We start from the raw sequence: 15,889 nt of genomic DNA, 5'->3' as shown, positions 1-15,889 counted from the left end.
TTCTGCCTCCGGGCCAGGGCGACTCCATATTATTCAGGGAAACTTGAATTCTCAGTCCAATCAACAAATTCTTGAAGAGAATCTCCTGCCATCAGTCAGAGAGCTGAAGCTGGGCCAAAAATGGGTGATGCAACAAGGCAACGACCCCAAGCATTCAAGCAAATCCACCAAGGAATGGTTTAAAAGAAAAAAGGTTAACACTCTTGATTGGCCTAGTGAAAGTCCGGATCTCAATCCAATTGAAATGTTGTGGCTAGACCTGAAGCGGGCGGTACATGCCAAATGTCCTTCCAACCTCTCTCAACTGGCTGAGTTCTGCAAGGAGGAGTGGGCAAAAATCCCCAAAGACAGATGTGAGAGACTGGTCAGTGGTTACAGAAGACGTCTGGTTGAAGTAATGGCTGCAAAAGGAGGTGCCACAAGCTATTAATTAAAAGGGTTCACATACTTCTGCACAAGTCAAATTTCCAGTTTTTGTGAGATTAACCCCTTTTGTTCAATAAATAATGACAATATATCCTTTTTTTGTTTGTGTCCATCATTTGGAAGTCTACTTCACAAATTGGGATTTGGATGTACATTTGATTAGGTTATTCTTTTTTTTTTTATTACACAAAACCTGATCATGTCTGGAGGGTTCACAAACTTTCAAGCAGGACTGTATAGGGAAAATCATTGAGTCTGGTTTTCTTATTAGTGGTGGCAATATTGAAGTTGCATCATAGTCTTTATGTATCTGATTGGCTCTATATGGACATACTTTTGAATTGTCACTCCATCCTTGCAAATTCCCCTGCCATATGCAGTGCACAGTGAGCAAAACATATAGATAGATCCAGACAGCTTCCTATTTTACTTCCTGGTAGTGGTTTGATTTGTGGTATCTTTTTTGCATTATAACAAGCAATACAATCCTGTTTCTTCTCTCTTCTTGCACTAAATACTGCCTCAGCCGAATATTTTAACCATTTTTGAAATAGATTTGATTCCCATTGTGCAGTTTTAAGTTTTCCAAAATCACGTTTTCCCATTTTACTCAAAAGTCGAATAAGTTTGTTGGCTTCTGGCAGCTTCATTGCCTGGTTGGCGTGAACGTCATGGCATCTGAGGTTTGTGCATTTTACCCGTATGGTCACCATCCCTTTTCCTTGGCAGTCATTGTTGCGCAGATACCCCCACCAATAGTTGCCTGTGAAGTCAGTTGTCAGTGTGTAGCGATAAGCATCAGATTTTGCATACATGAAATGTTGTTAGTTTCCTGACTGCACTAAGCCTTTGCTGACTGCTAATGTGATCATGGCCATTGCACAATTAGATAGTGAGTATTGATTGGTTGTGGTGCTAATCATAGGAGGATGAGTCATCAGGATCTCCCCCCTTGCGAAACCTGAAAGGGTTAGCAAAAACAACAAACAGGATAACAGAGACATGACTAATCAGAGTCATGCTCTTCAGAATAGTGGCCTTCCCACCCAGGTGTGGGAGGTGCTTCGAACTGTTCTCTAGCTGAGGGCCCTTCATCAGAGGATTCAGGGCTTGTGGGCAGTATTACTGCACTGCCAGGATCAGTGTCACTACTACTGTGTGAGGTGCTTTGTGCTCCCTCTTGTGAAGCTAGTCTGAAAACAGACTAGCTTCGACGCTTCAACAATTGACCTGAGCATCTTTCTCCTTGAGGTTAGGTTGGAGTATCAGCTATGGTGCTCCGTGGGGTGCTCTTAGCATCCCCTTCAGCATGCTCAGGTACTGGAAGTTGACCAGGTGGGTTTGGCGGTCTGTGACGAGTGCAGCAATTACGATGAAACCAGACATCCTTGCCTTCTACTTTTAAAGCTGTGGGAGTGGTTAAAACAACCTTAAATGGACCCTCTCTGTGAGGTTCATTCCACTGACGTCTGAACACTCGTATGAAAACCTGGTCACCCATTTGAATCTCTTTTGCATCCAATGGGATCTTATTTTCTCCTTTGCTGTTGGCTTCTTTCACCTGTTGGAAGACACGTCTGTGGATTTGAGTTAGACCCCTCAGATAATCTCCCAATTCTCTTTCTAGCTGTTACTAGAAAGTGTGGGTCCTTCTATAGGACCATGACACTGTGGGAGTGGCATCGGACGTCCCGTGAGCATTTCATGCGGGGTTAGGTGAGTTAGTTAGTTAGTTTGAGATCGCATATGCATCAATGCTAGTGGCACTGCATCCACCCATGTTAGTCTCCTATCACTGTCAGCTATGATTTTACATATCTTAGCTTTGAGTGCACCATTTGCACGCTTCACTGAGCCCTGTAACTGTGGGTGATACACACATCCAAACTTCTGTTTGACACCTAGGATTTTAAACATCTCTTGCATCATTATCTGATGAAATGGTATATCAAACAGGAAAAACATCTGTACACAAAAACTTGGCTGCTGCTTTATGATCTGGCCTAGTAGTTGGCCAAGCTTCTATCCACCTACTGAATCTGCACACAACCACAAAGAGATACCTCTTGTTTCTAACTCGATCTATCATGTCAACATAGTCCATCATCAAATGCTTAAATGGTCCTTCAGGCACTGGTATATGGGCTATGGGGTGAGTGAACATTTTCCTTACATTATACTTGGTACAGTGCTGACACAAAGCTAGCTCCCTATCAACCATTGGAGTCATGTAGGGTGACCACCACACTGCTTGCAATGCTCATGAACAATGATCTGGTTCATGCATCTTTTTGAGAGCAAATGGCAACAAAGCTAAAGGTAATACAAAGTGACCATGGCTGCTTCTCCACAAACCCTCGTGGGGTGTGGTTGTCCTAATGGTCCCCCTTTGGATCCACAATCTCTTTTCTGCCTCAGGCACTGAGTTGCGTGCTTCTATCAGTGAGGCCAGGCTGGTTATGGGTGCGGCATCTTCTTCATACAAAATCGGAGCTTGTATTACACCTTTGGTTGTTTCCTTTGCTGCTTCATCAGCTAAATTGTTTCCTTGTGCTACCAAAGAGTTATTTGTTTGGTGTGCAGGACATTTTACTATGGCTAACTCTTTAGGTAGCTGCATAGCTTGAATCAATTGTGCCACTGCTTCGCCATGCACGACAGGTGTGCCATCTGCCTGGACAAAGCCTCGTTTGTCCAGGCACTCCATACCCATATGCACTATCTGTATAGATAGTGGCTGTTTGTCCTTCTGCCATCTGACAGGCGGAAGTAAGGGCCTTTATTTCTGCCAATTGAGCTGAGCATGGTTGGTCCAGGCTCACTGATTGCAGTTTAACAAATGTGCCATCTGGTTTCAACTGAACAACACCATAATCTGCACGTATACCTGTTTCATCTTTGGTGCATAACCATCCACAAATAAGGTTAGCTCTCATGGGATGGGTTGATTGTGTAGATTTTCACGCACCTGCATGAATTTGTCACTTTCTTGAACACAATCATGAGGAACTCCCTCATTTGGCAGAACCATTCTTGTCGCTGGATTTATAGTAGTGCATCTCTGCACCATTAACTCTTTCCCTGACAGCAATACTTCATAGCCCGTTCGTCTAGCTTGAGTGACTACAAACTGTGGGCTAGTCAGTAATGCATGCAATTGGTGGGATGTGTACAAAGTCACTGGGTGCCCCATTGTCAAACCTGACGCTTTTTTGTATGCAAATACAGCTGCCAGTCCCTGATAGCAGGGTGGCAGTCCTTCTTCTATATTGTCCAATTTGGTGCCATAATAAGCTAGAGGTTGCTTCCCTGTAGGAGAGTCCTGCATTAATACAGCACAGGCATAGTCATATTTCGTAGTGGGGCTGCTTTGATTGCATAGTCATATATATCCAGGGTCTACTGTAGCCAGCCATCCCCAGAAAGGACAACATCTGGCCCACTGTTTGTGGTTTTGGGGCCTGGGTTATTGCTTCCATTTGAGTGGGCGCAATATTTCTTTTTTTACCACTTAGTTGGCGTCCTAGGTATTCAGCTGTTTGCTGGTAGAATTGTAGTTTACTCTTACTGACCTTGTGCCCTCCATTTGCCAATGCTTTTAAAACTGCAATTGAGTCTTTCTCACATTGCTCTTTGTTTTCTGAGCAGATCAAAATATCATCAACGTACATGAGTGTAGTGGACTGAATGTCCAGATGCTGGAGGTCTTCTGCCAATACTTGATTAAATATCGAGGGGGAGTGCACAAACCCTTGAGGCAAACTTTGATAGGTATATTGTTGTCCTTGATATGTAAATGCAAACAAATAGTGTGAATTTCGATGAACAGGCACACTGAAAAATGCAGAGCACAGATCAATCACCGTGTACCACTTCGCCCCTGGAGGGATGTTGGACAACAATGTATGTGGATCAGGCACTACAGGATTTTCTTCAGCAACTATGGTGTTGATTGCTCTCAAGTCATGCACTAACCTATAGTCATTGGAATTTGGTTTCCTTATTGGAAAGATTGCGGTGTTGCATGCACTTTTTGTTTTAATTAACACTCCTGCTTCAAACAATCCGTCAATAATTGGTTTTATCCCTTCTATCGCATCCTGCTTGAGTGGATATTGCTTTTGATGTGGTAATCTCATTCCTGCTTTTGTTTGCAATTGGAGGGGAGTTGCTGACTTTACTAAGCCTACATCTGTTTTGTGTGCTGACCAAACTTGCGGTGGAACCTGTTTTAACAATTCTTCATGTTCTTCTGTCAGTGGCATTATCATGCTAGCTTTGCATGGCAATCATATTTTTTCTGCTACTACCTCATCTGCCTGCTTGCTGGTGATTCTGATGAAACGTTTATCTGGGGAAGTTTTGATAGATGAGCAGTCCGTGGATGTCCATTCACTGACCTGTGAGGCTTCCTCTATCATTGGCCCTAAGTCTTTGGATTCATAGCCTTTTGCTATGAGCAATGTGACATGGGGTGCTGATTCTGGGACATGGAACCATGCCTTAAGTCATCTGGGTGTGTGACTATTGCTGCAGCTCCTTGAGGTCCCAGTATGATGTCATCATACTGAATGGCTGAGGTCGTGTGATTCATCAGTTCATCCCAACATTTTTCATAGTCCTCTTGTATATGATTGTCGTCATACAGCAAAGTGCAATGGAATGGAGTTGGTTCTGGTGCGTTTTTTATAGTAGTGGGTTATGAACAGTTTTCAAGTTTCCCATTTTTCCTTCAAAAATAAGTGTTGAGAGGTTATTTTCATCCAATATACCTGTGCTTCTTTTGTCTTTTCTGTAGGGTCTTGGTCCATTGTGGGTTCAATCAGTGACATCATGGTATTTAGACCTTCTTCTGGAATTTTAAAGGATATTCCATCTGGTGTACACATTATTTTTGCTTTTAGAGAGCACAGGATATCTCTTCCCAACAGATTTACTGGTGTGCTTTCTGAATAGAGAAGTGGAGCATAGACAGTTTTTCCTGCAACCTTTATTGGAACCGGTTCAGTCATAGGTATCACTTGAGTTCTCCCAGAGTTCTCCCACAGTTTGAATCTTCGAAGTAGATAGGGGACGTTCGGCTTTTTCTTTTCCAATACATGAGTATGTTGCTTCTGTGTCCACCATAAATTGATATAGTCGATTTTGGATGGTTATTCCTATGGTGGGTTCACTTTGTGATGACAGGTGGACATTGGAGGCCCATTTGAGGACTGTTGGGCAACAGGTGGTGCTTGTAGGAGTAGCAGAGATCACCGGGGTCAGTGTCACTGTTAGCTCAGGCTTTAGTTCAGGTTTTTGTTCTTCTTTTGGTGTTGGTATTGCAACAGTCACTGCTGCCTGTGACTTCACTTTTTCTTTCTTTCTTTCTTTCTTTTCTCTGCTTTGTCAGTTCTCCTATCTGGAGTTGTGTTAGTTTGCCAGTTAGCATTTTTGTTATTTCTTCTTGGCTCTGTTTTTCAGCTCTATAGGCTTCCACATAATGCACAATGTGCTCAGTGTTGGACTTTCTTCATCCTTCAATGTTTCTTTTTCCAGTTTTGAAGGGTCCATCTTTGATGGGTACTTGTTTCACAATACTTTCCATATGTCTGATCTATAATGTCCAAATGGAACTCCATCATAATGATTATTGTGGGCCACTGCTCCAGTGTCGCCTTCAGTCAGGATTTCCATTGTGGTTTACGTTCCCACTATTTGCATCAGCAGGGCTTTGATGTCTCCCATAGCCAGTGTTATTCCTCCTGTGTTTTCTTCAAAGGCCATTCATTTGTCTGCTCCATCTGTTAGGGCTGGTAGGTGGTTTGTCAGTCCCACCATGTCCATGAAACTCCATGGTACATATCTGGCTGCGTGGTTGGGCCCTTTTTGTAATAGTGGTGGCATGTATCCAGCTCCATCCTCCTCTTCTGACTCTTGGTCCTCATCCTCTTCACCTTCTGGTACTGAGTTTTTTTCTGTTGCCCGGTATTCCACCCTTTTTCCACTTCTCAGTAGCATGGGTTTTTTGGTTTCTCCCTTTATTGGCTGTATATCTTCTTTGATGTGCACACTGAAGCTTTGTGGAGCTTTCTTGGTACCAAGCTTCCTCTGTTGATCTGTAGCTCTCTGTTCCAGTTCTCTTGTTTGTTTCTGTATTAATTCTTCTAATTCATCTATGAATTGTGTTGCTTCCTCTGTATCAACAGAGCTGGTCTTTTTCCTTTGTAGGGTGTTTTTTATTATACCATCCCATTCTTCTATTTCCTCTGGACTCCTCCGTCTGTCTGTGATGCTTCTCTGCCGCGCCACCTTCTCCATTCTGCTCTTTGCATACCAGCTTTCTCTCTTTCCACTCATCTCGCAGCAGTCGTCAGGGTTGACTGTTTTCCAGTCCCTCTAGATAGTGTCAATTCAATTCAATTAAATTTTATTTGTATAGCGCCAAATCACAATACAAATCATCTCAAGGCACTTTACAAAAACTAAAACTAAAAACCCAACAATTCCCTTATGAGCAAGCACTTGGCGACAGTGGAGAGGAAAAAACTCCCTTTAACGGAAGAAAAAACCTCCAGCAGAACCGGCTCAGTTTGGGCGGCCATCTGCCTCGACCGGTTGGGGTGAGTGGATAGAGCAGAGAGAAAAGAACAGCAACAATACGTGTGTCTTCCCTTCCTGGGTTTATCTCCATTTCTCCTCTTCTCACATCTTCTTCCTGCAGTGTTAACTAGTCTACCAGTGCCTCTGCCATTGGAGATTTATGGTATTCATTGGAGAAGGGATTATCTGGTTTCCAATAACTCTTCTGTCGCCTTCTACTATTTCCTTGTTTCAACTCCTCCAGGCTTACTCAAATCCACTAGTGGTCCTGTTTCTTCAGTGTTTGTTTCTTTTAGATTTGGATACAACTGTAGTGTGTAGTTTCTGCTCATTGGTCTTTCTCTCAGGTTTCTCTCTCTGCCTCTGTTGGTCTGTGTGAGTGTAGTGGTGTGGTATGGCTCTGCACTCCCTTCTTGTCTCCCCAACATATTTTCTCTCCTTGTTCTGACTCTTTTTCCCTCAATTCCACAGTGAATGTTCCTTCAATTGTCCCTCCCAATTGTTTTTCCTCTATCACAGGGTATTGTCCAATTCTCTCCTGTGGTTCATAAGCCGGTGGTTGATCTTCTACCATTGGTGCTGTGGGTTTGATTTCTTTCTCCATTTTTTCATTTTGCTATCTGCTTCTGTGTTCCTTCCATTGTGAAATATCTTAATATTTCTTTGTTCTTCATTTTCTAATCTTATCTTTTGCTGCCTGTTGTCATTCTTTTTATCTTTGTTTCTTAATACTGCCTTCACTGTGTCACAGTACACCAGGTCAAAGGTCCCATCCATAGGCCATTTTGTGCCTCCTGATGTTATTCTGTGCCATCTGCTCATGCACTGTTGGATTTTCCTACGTTGGGTGGGGTGTCGCAGCATAATTATCTCTACTGGTGATAATGTGTCTTGTTGTTTACTATATCTTGCTCCCATTGTCCTTTATGGCAAGGCTGGATACAGTGAGCCTGTAATAATTTATTCTGGCCCTGTATTTATACTTTAATTATTATATTATTTAATTATTTTGGAATTGACATTTTAGATGGTACACAATCTATGGTGTCCCTCAGCTGTGTACACTTTTTCAGCACATTGTATTATTCCTTTTAGTTATTTTACACACATTTATAATTTATACTTTAAAGATTTTTATACTTTTTTAAATAACTTTATACATTTTTTATCAGCAGCTTTCTATTTACACATTACTTATTAGCAATCTTTTATGTTTAACATGAGCAGCTTTTTACATGTATATTTTACAAGGCCTTAAAACTACTACTTCTCCTCTATTTCTTGTAGCTACTCTCACAGTCCTCTTCTCTAGGCACTGTAACTATTTCTCTGGCTCCGAAGGTCATGTCACCCCTGAGAGGGCACAGTGACATTAGTTCGACCTCGCCTTTAGGTTATCCTCTAGCCCATATCACTCCTGAGAGGGCACAGTGATATTACTCGGACTTAACCTCTTGACCCCCAGTTCCGTCACGGGTTGCACTGAGCTCTATTTTCTCAATCTCTGAATTACACAAACCACAAATATATCACTTCATTCACACTTGAGTACTCCTGTTTAAGACACAAAACTTTGTCACATTAAATGCTACCCTAATTACGTCCTGATCCCTAACAATGCACCATATCATTCCTCCTGCACACATCAGGCACAATCCTATTCATGTAAAAGTCACCACATTCAGCAAACACCTTCATCACCTTCATCCATACTTTCTCACTCTCTCAACACCATATCTATTTCCCTCTCTATATTAGGGTTAGCAGTTTGTGAGATGTGTTCATAAATCACAACCAGCAATATGCACATTAAGCAAAGCAATCATTCAGCAACATCAGCTTGCACATTTAAACAATACAAACATTTATGAACACCTGTCACCTTTTGGATTCAACTATCTCCTTTCTAATATTTTTAATTATGCATTTAACTCTACTCAATTTATTCTCTTATAAATTCTCGGTTCTTTTGGAAAGGTTTAGAAGTACCTGGGACGTTGGTCTGAAGCAGAGAGGACAGTTATGCTCATTAATTTAATATAAAATTTATCTCACCTTTTTTGGTGGATCTGGGGCCCCTGAGCGTCACCGTCTCGTCCTGCCCAGTCCTCTGCCACAGGCCACTTCACCAGACCTCCGCCACTGGCTCGCCAAATGTCGTGTCCTGATGTCCTTGTCACTTTTGGGAAGTCTTCAATCTGACTAAACTATAACAGAATTAAATTCACTAAGTGTAGCTGGCAATCCTCTTCACCAGGATCACAAACATGAGAGAGACCAGTGAATCCAAGTGCACAGGTGTTTATTCACACAACACACAGTACAGACAAGGTGAGTTACCCTAGGCAGACTGACAATGCTTCTGAAGCTCCCTGCTTTATACCTATGATCAGGGGTTTGATCCACACCCCTTGACCCACCTCTTTTCATTTTAAAATTATACCCATTTGCCACTATTAAATTCCCATTTTTGGTCATATTGGTGTATTGCTTCTCCTCACTTCCTTTTTTAAAGATGCTGAGGGAACTCTTCTTCTGGGGCTTGGTATTATTCCCCTCATCTTCCATTCCCAATTCTTTATTTAATTCTCAAATACATACAGTGACATCAGACTCTCATCATTGCATACACTGACAGTCCCTATGGTACACCCAGAAAGTCCCTTCTTTTCCATACATGGTCTTTACTGCAGGACATTTTCATCACACTTGTCCTCCTAAAGTATTGTACTGCCTTTCTGTGCTCTAATGTTTTCATTTAAGTGAAATGTGCCTTTCCATAAATGTACACAAGATACATAGTTTGCCTATATATGGCTTTTAGTTTCCCAGATTTTATACACAACAGCACAAAGTTAGGTTATTGGGTGACAAGATACAGCTGAGTGTCATCTTCATAGCAATGATAATTAGCTCTCCTGTGGTCTACAGGTTTTTTTGGGACCTGTAATCATTTTCGTCATACGTTTATTAAAGGTTAAGTTTAATAGAATTGCTTGAAATTTTCAGGATTTGTGCCCGTCTGCATCTTTGACAGATAAAATAAATTTCCATTTTCTTCATAAATATATGTTTGTTTTCTGAATATTATAGCACTCATGTGTCCTGCTCTTCCAGGACACACATGGACCCAGCACACAAAATGGTCACAATTAATAATTTCAGGCACAATAAACTCACACATGCACACCACAGGCCCACAGGCATGTCCCTGAACAAGTGTGCATGCGCACACGCACAGCAACATGTACACGCACCTAAAATAAAGAGGCACTACGCTGCAACAGACTCTTGATCTGATTTTCAATCCAGCTGAGGATAGCAAGCAAGAGGAAGATGAGGAGGATGAAATGTTTGAGGAAGGGGATCGTAGCATCTATGAAAATCCTGAAACTAGTGAGGAGGAGGAGGAACCTGTTGGATAGAAATATACTGGGTCTTTTATCCCACCTGTGGACAGATGAAATATGATGGGAGAGGAGAGGAGCCCTGAGGTACCAACAAGGTACGTTCTCTCTAATATTGATGGTATCAAGACTTCATTTGATATGTTTCTATCAAGTCAGATTTTCAAAATAGTACTGGACATATCAAACAAGGAGGGCAGGCATATTTTTGGCAAAATGTGGAAAAACATTGACCAAGTAGATTTGCAGTGCTACTTGGGTCTCCTTATTCTCATTGGAGTGTACAAGTCCAGTAAAGAGACTACAGCAAGTTTGTGGAATGCTGACACAGGGAGGGCAATATTATGAGCCACTATGCAACTGAAAAGATTCAACATCATCTCATGTGTTTTGCATTTCGATGATCGTGACACAAGACCAGCATGAGAGAGATAAACTTGTCTCCATTGGGAAGGTGTGGGATATGTGGGTGTGGTCACTACCAGGCCTATACAATTTCAGGCCTAATGTGACCATAGATGAGTGCCTTCAGAGGTTGCTGTTCCTTCAGATAATATATACCAAGTAAGCCAGGAAAGTATGGTATAAAATTTTTGGCAGTGTGTGATTCCAAAACCAGCTATGCCTGGACCATGCAAATATATACGGGCAAACCAGCTGATGGACAGCAGGGAAAAAAACAAGGGAAGCGCATGGTACTGGAGCTGACAGAAGGCCTTCGGTGAGCACATAACGCAATAAATTTTTCACATCTTATGGCCTCAGCCAGGAGCTTCTGAAAAAGAAGCTGACCATGGTGGGAACAGTGAGGAAGAACAAGCCAGAGATACATCCTGCACTGCTGATATCCAGTGACAAAGCTAGATATTCCTCCAAGTTTGCCTTTAGAGAGACACATGCGCTTGTGTCCTACATTGCCTTTTCTTTTATTATAACATAATTCATTATTGTGTATGGCACTTTGAAGGCATTATCAATTATTTCATCAGCAATGCATGATTCTACCCCACACACCAGGCTCTGCCAGCTTGGTAACTGATGTCCAGCAAGATGCATCAACTTCCTCAGTCTCTCGCCCATACCCCCTGCACCTCCTGATGCTTCACACACAAAGAGATGGTGTAAATTCTGCAGTAATGACAACAAAACAAGTATCAAATGTAGCAAATGCAATATGTATGTGTTGCAGAAGTCACAGAACTATGACCACACATTGTCCAATATGCATATAAAGGCACAGACACAGTCACACACACAGGCACAGAATCAGACACACACGGGTACATATCTTTTCATACAAACAGATACACACAATATTTGACATACAACAGCTTGTGATTAAAAATACTGAATAAATGTGTTTTTGTTCAGTGTGGTGGGAATTTAATAAGAAGTAGAAATAAAAAAATAGTAAGTTTTGTTTATATTAGCTCTAAATGGTTCATTTGTACCAGGTCATTTTTAACCCAGGAAGACCACAGGTATGATTTTATCATTATTTTTTGCTCCCATCCAAAAATGTACAATGTTTCAAAATATAGGTTTGACCAAAGCTTGACATATAACCTGCATACCATCAATGGTTTTTACTTTCACTATAACTATAAAAAAAATATATTTAGGACTTTCTACCTTTTTCCACTTGTAAATGAGGCCTCATTTTGTATGTTTGACTAGAACTGACCATTATTTAACAAAAAAAAGAAAAAAAAAGTAAAAGAAAACTAGATATCAATGTGGTGGTCTTGAGTGACCTAAAAACTAGTTAATTTTTTTCTACATGTCCTAAAAACAGTCTAATGTCATCAGGTCTTTTTTGACCCAGGAGGACGAAAGTTGCAAGGTCAACGGGAGGACTACACAAGGGTTAATAGTGTGCTTCCTAATAACATTGCCTAAGGGGAGCATGTATAAGGTGAAGAAAATTGGTCCTAGCACAGAACCTTGAGGAACTCCATGACTAACTTTGGTGTGTGTGGAGAGTTCCTCATGAACATGAACAAACTGGAATCTGTTTGATGAATAAAATTTAAACCATAATTCTTATTTTGTAATTTTGTCAATCTCAAGTTATTTCAGTTCAATTCAATTCAATTCATCTCAAGGCACTACAAAACCTAAAACTAAAAACCCAACAAATCCCTTATGAGCAAGCACTTGGCGACAGTGGAGAGGAAAAACTCCCTTTAACAGAAGAAAAAACCTCGACTGGTTGGGATGAGTGGATAGAGCAGAGAGAAAAGAACAGCAACAACAAACAACAAATGCACACGGCAGATTGGTGGGGCCAGTAACTGCACATTGCAGTAACTACGATGTACAGCTCCAGGACCAGAGACACCTGCATGGGTTTAGGGTAGGGGAGCTCAGTGCACCGATGGTCCTGGGGCAGTCTAGGCCTATAGCAGCATAACCATAACTGGTTCAGGGTTGCCTGAAGCCAGCCGTAACTCTACGCTTTGTTAAAGAGGAAGGTTTTAAGTCTAGCCTTAAAAGTACAGAGAGTGTCTGCCTCCTGAACCCAGACTGGGAGCTGGTTCCACAGGAGAGGAGCTTGATAGCTAAAGGCTCTGGGATAATATGGTACTATGAGGTCTTTAAGGTATAAAAGAGCTTGATCATGAAGGGATTTGTCTGTGAGAAGAAGGATTTTAAATTCTATTCTGTATTTTACAGGGAGCCAATGAAGAGAAGCTAATATAGGAGAAATATGATCTCTCTTGCTAGTTCCTGTCAGGACAGTAATATAGCCTTGAGGTAACAAATGCATGGACTACTTTTTCTGCATCATTTTGAGACAGGATATTCCTAATTTTGGCAATGTTGCGCAGGTGAAAGAATGCAGTTCTAGAGATTTGTTTTATGTGTGAGTTAAAGGATATGTCCTGGTCAAAAATAACTCCAAGGTTTTTCACAGTAGTGCTGGAGGCCAGGGCTATGCCATCTAAAGTAGCTATAAATTTAGAAAAGTTATTTCTGACGTTTTTAGACCCAAATACAATAACTTCTGTTTTCTCTGAGTTTAAAAGTAAAAAGTTACTGGTCATCCAGGCCTTTATGTCAGTTAGACACGCTTGAAGTCTGGTTAACTGGTTTGTGTTAACAGGTTTAATAGATAGATACAACTGAGTGTCATCTGCATAGCTGTAATAGAGTTCTTCCTAATGACATAGCCTAAAGGAAGCATGTACAGGGTGAACAGAATCGGTCCTAGCACAGAGCCTTGTGGAACTCCATAACTAACTTTAGTTCGTATGTAGACATGAACAAACTGGAATCTGTCCGATAAATAGGATTGGAACCATTTTAACGCTGTTCCTCTGATACCAGTCACATGCTCCAGTCTCTGTAATAAGATGTTGTGGTCAATAGTGTCGAATGCAGTCTAGGAGGACAAGTATAGAAACAAGTCCATTATTTGAGGCTAAGAGAAGATCGTTGGTGACTTTTGACAGTGCTGTTTCTGTACTATGATGTGCTCTTAATCCTGATTGAAAATCTTCAAATAGTTAATTACTGTGTAAGTGGTCTGATAGCTGCTTAGCAACAGCTTTTTCAAGGATTTTAGAAATTAATGGTAGGTTGGATATTGGTCTATAATTAGCCAAGACTCCTGGATCAAGACTAGGCAGTTTAGGCATTTCAGTGGCCATTGTGGATTTTTCTTTCTTTAATGGAAGGGTACCAACAATTTTGTCCATATGTGTAACTGAGGTCTTACAGGTGATTCTACTACTGTAGTAGGAGATTCATCTGTGGCAGCTATAGGAAGCATTTGATGAATTTTATCTCTAATAGTTATGCTTTTATTTGTAAAAACACTTGTATCTTTTAGTATTAAAGTTTGTCCATTGATGTATAAAAAAATCACAGGCTGAAAGGTTTTCATGAAAAGTGCAGTGTTAGCTGCCATGGCTATCCTTAAGTGTCCTTGTATGTCTCACGCAATGACGGTGTTTGTTCTGTAGGCCCCCTTCCAGGGCAGTGTAACTTTGAAAGTGGAGTCTGTGGCTACATCCAGGATAAGAAAGGAGATGAGGCTGACTGGCTGCAGGTCAGAGGACACACTCCCACCTCCTATACAGGGCCTAGAGGAGACCACACCACAGGGGTGGGTGAGTCATTCTTCATTGCTTTATTAATTTGTTCAGAGAACATTCTCCCACATGATGGATATAAGATTCGCATTACAGGAATTCAGACTTAGACAACCATTTATTTGTTTTTGAATAAAATGTTTGAGTGTTGAAATTGTTGATTAGTGAATGTTAAATGCTTTCACTGACAGTATTCTGTTCTTTGTATGTTAAGTGTGATACTGAGTATTTTGTGAACCATATACTCTTTCCAGGTTACTACATGTATATCGAGGCGTCACTCATGCATCCAGGTGACAAAGCCCGGCTGCTGACGTCTGACCTACGAGGCTCATCGTCTTCCCAGTGTTTGATCTTCTACTACCACATGTATGGAACTGGCACGGGCATTTTGAGTGTGCTCTTGCGCCATGGAGACAGACAGCAGGACACACTGCTGTGGAGGCGGCGTGGTGAGCAAAGTGTCAGCTGGATGAGAGCAATAGTGGACTACCACTGTGATGTTCGACACCAGGTACATCAGTGTATAAAGCAGGGATGTCTCAATCCAATGTAAAAGATTGGTATTAAGGTTCAAGGCATTTTTTTGGAGCTGGACCTAAGGATGTTTCTTTTTTTTTCACATTATCTGTCACACAGTGTCAACAGTGTCATAAACAGAAAGTATAATTTGCAGCATGATGTTTCTAAAATGTCTGCAGTGTGGAAATATTTCAAAATACAGGAGAAAAATTGTCTAGTAAACAGGTGCAATTTCACTCACTAAAATGTATTATCATGCAGATATAATTTAATTAATTTTGATATTTTAAGAGGCAAACTTAACTCAATGCTGCACTGAATGGAATAGCCATGAAGAGAAGCTAATATAGGAGAAATATGACATCTCTTGCTAGTTCTTGTCAGGACTCTGGCTGCAGCATTCTGGATTAACTGGAGTCTTTTTATGGTGATACTGGGACATCCAGATAGTAATGAGTTACAGTAATCTAGCCTTGAGGCATGGACTAGTTTTTCTGTGTCATTTTGAAACAGGATGTTCCTAATTTTGGCAATGTTGCGCAAGTGAAAGAAAGCAGTTCTAGAGATTTGTTTTATGTGTGAGTTAAAGGACATGTCCTGGTCAAAAATAACTCCAAGGTTTTTCACAGAAGTGCTGGAGGCCAGGGCTATGCCATCTAAAGTAGCTATAATTTTAGAAAAGTTATTTCTGAGGTTTTTAGACCCAAATACAATAACTTCTGTTTTCTCTGAAATTAAAAGTAGAAAGTTACTAGTCATCCAGGCCTTTATGTCAGTTAGACACGCTTGAAGTCTGGTTAACTGGTTTGTGTTAACAGGTTTCATAGATAGATACAGATACAGATGTCATCTGCA

The 15,889-nt window shown here is 41.1% G+C and overlaps 1 protein-coding gene across 3 annotated transcripts in view; it reads left to right on the top strand.

Moving 5' to 3' along the window:
- mamdc2a (MAM domain containing 2a) overlaps positions 1-15,889 on the top strand; it is an 80,685-nt gene that overhangs the window by 51,176 nt on the left and 13,620 nt on the right. For 2 of the 3 annotated variants that reach the window (XM_026311933.1, XM_026311915.1), the window contains 2 exons: positions 14,384-14,530; positions 14,767-15,026. In XM_026311933.1, the coding sequence (XP_026167718.1) occupies positions 14,384-14,530; positions 14,767-15,026 (407 nt within the window). Of the gene's footprint in view, positions 1-14,383; positions 14,531-14,766; positions 15,027-15,889 lie in introns of those variants that run through there. The other variant, XM_026311924.1, reaches the window with a different exon arrangement.

Source organism: Mastacembelus armatus, unplaced genomic scaffold, assembly GCF_900324485.2.
Source record: "Mastacembelus armatus unplaced genomic scaffold, fMasArm1.2, whole genome shotgun sequence".
NCBI classification, from domain to species: domain Eukaryota; kingdom Metazoa; phylum Chordata; class Actinopteri; order Synbranchiformes; family Mastacembelidae; genus Mastacembelus; species Mastacembelus armatus.
Note: the sequence above shows the minus strand (reverse complement) of the source record. Positions and strands in the feature narration are given on the sequence as shown.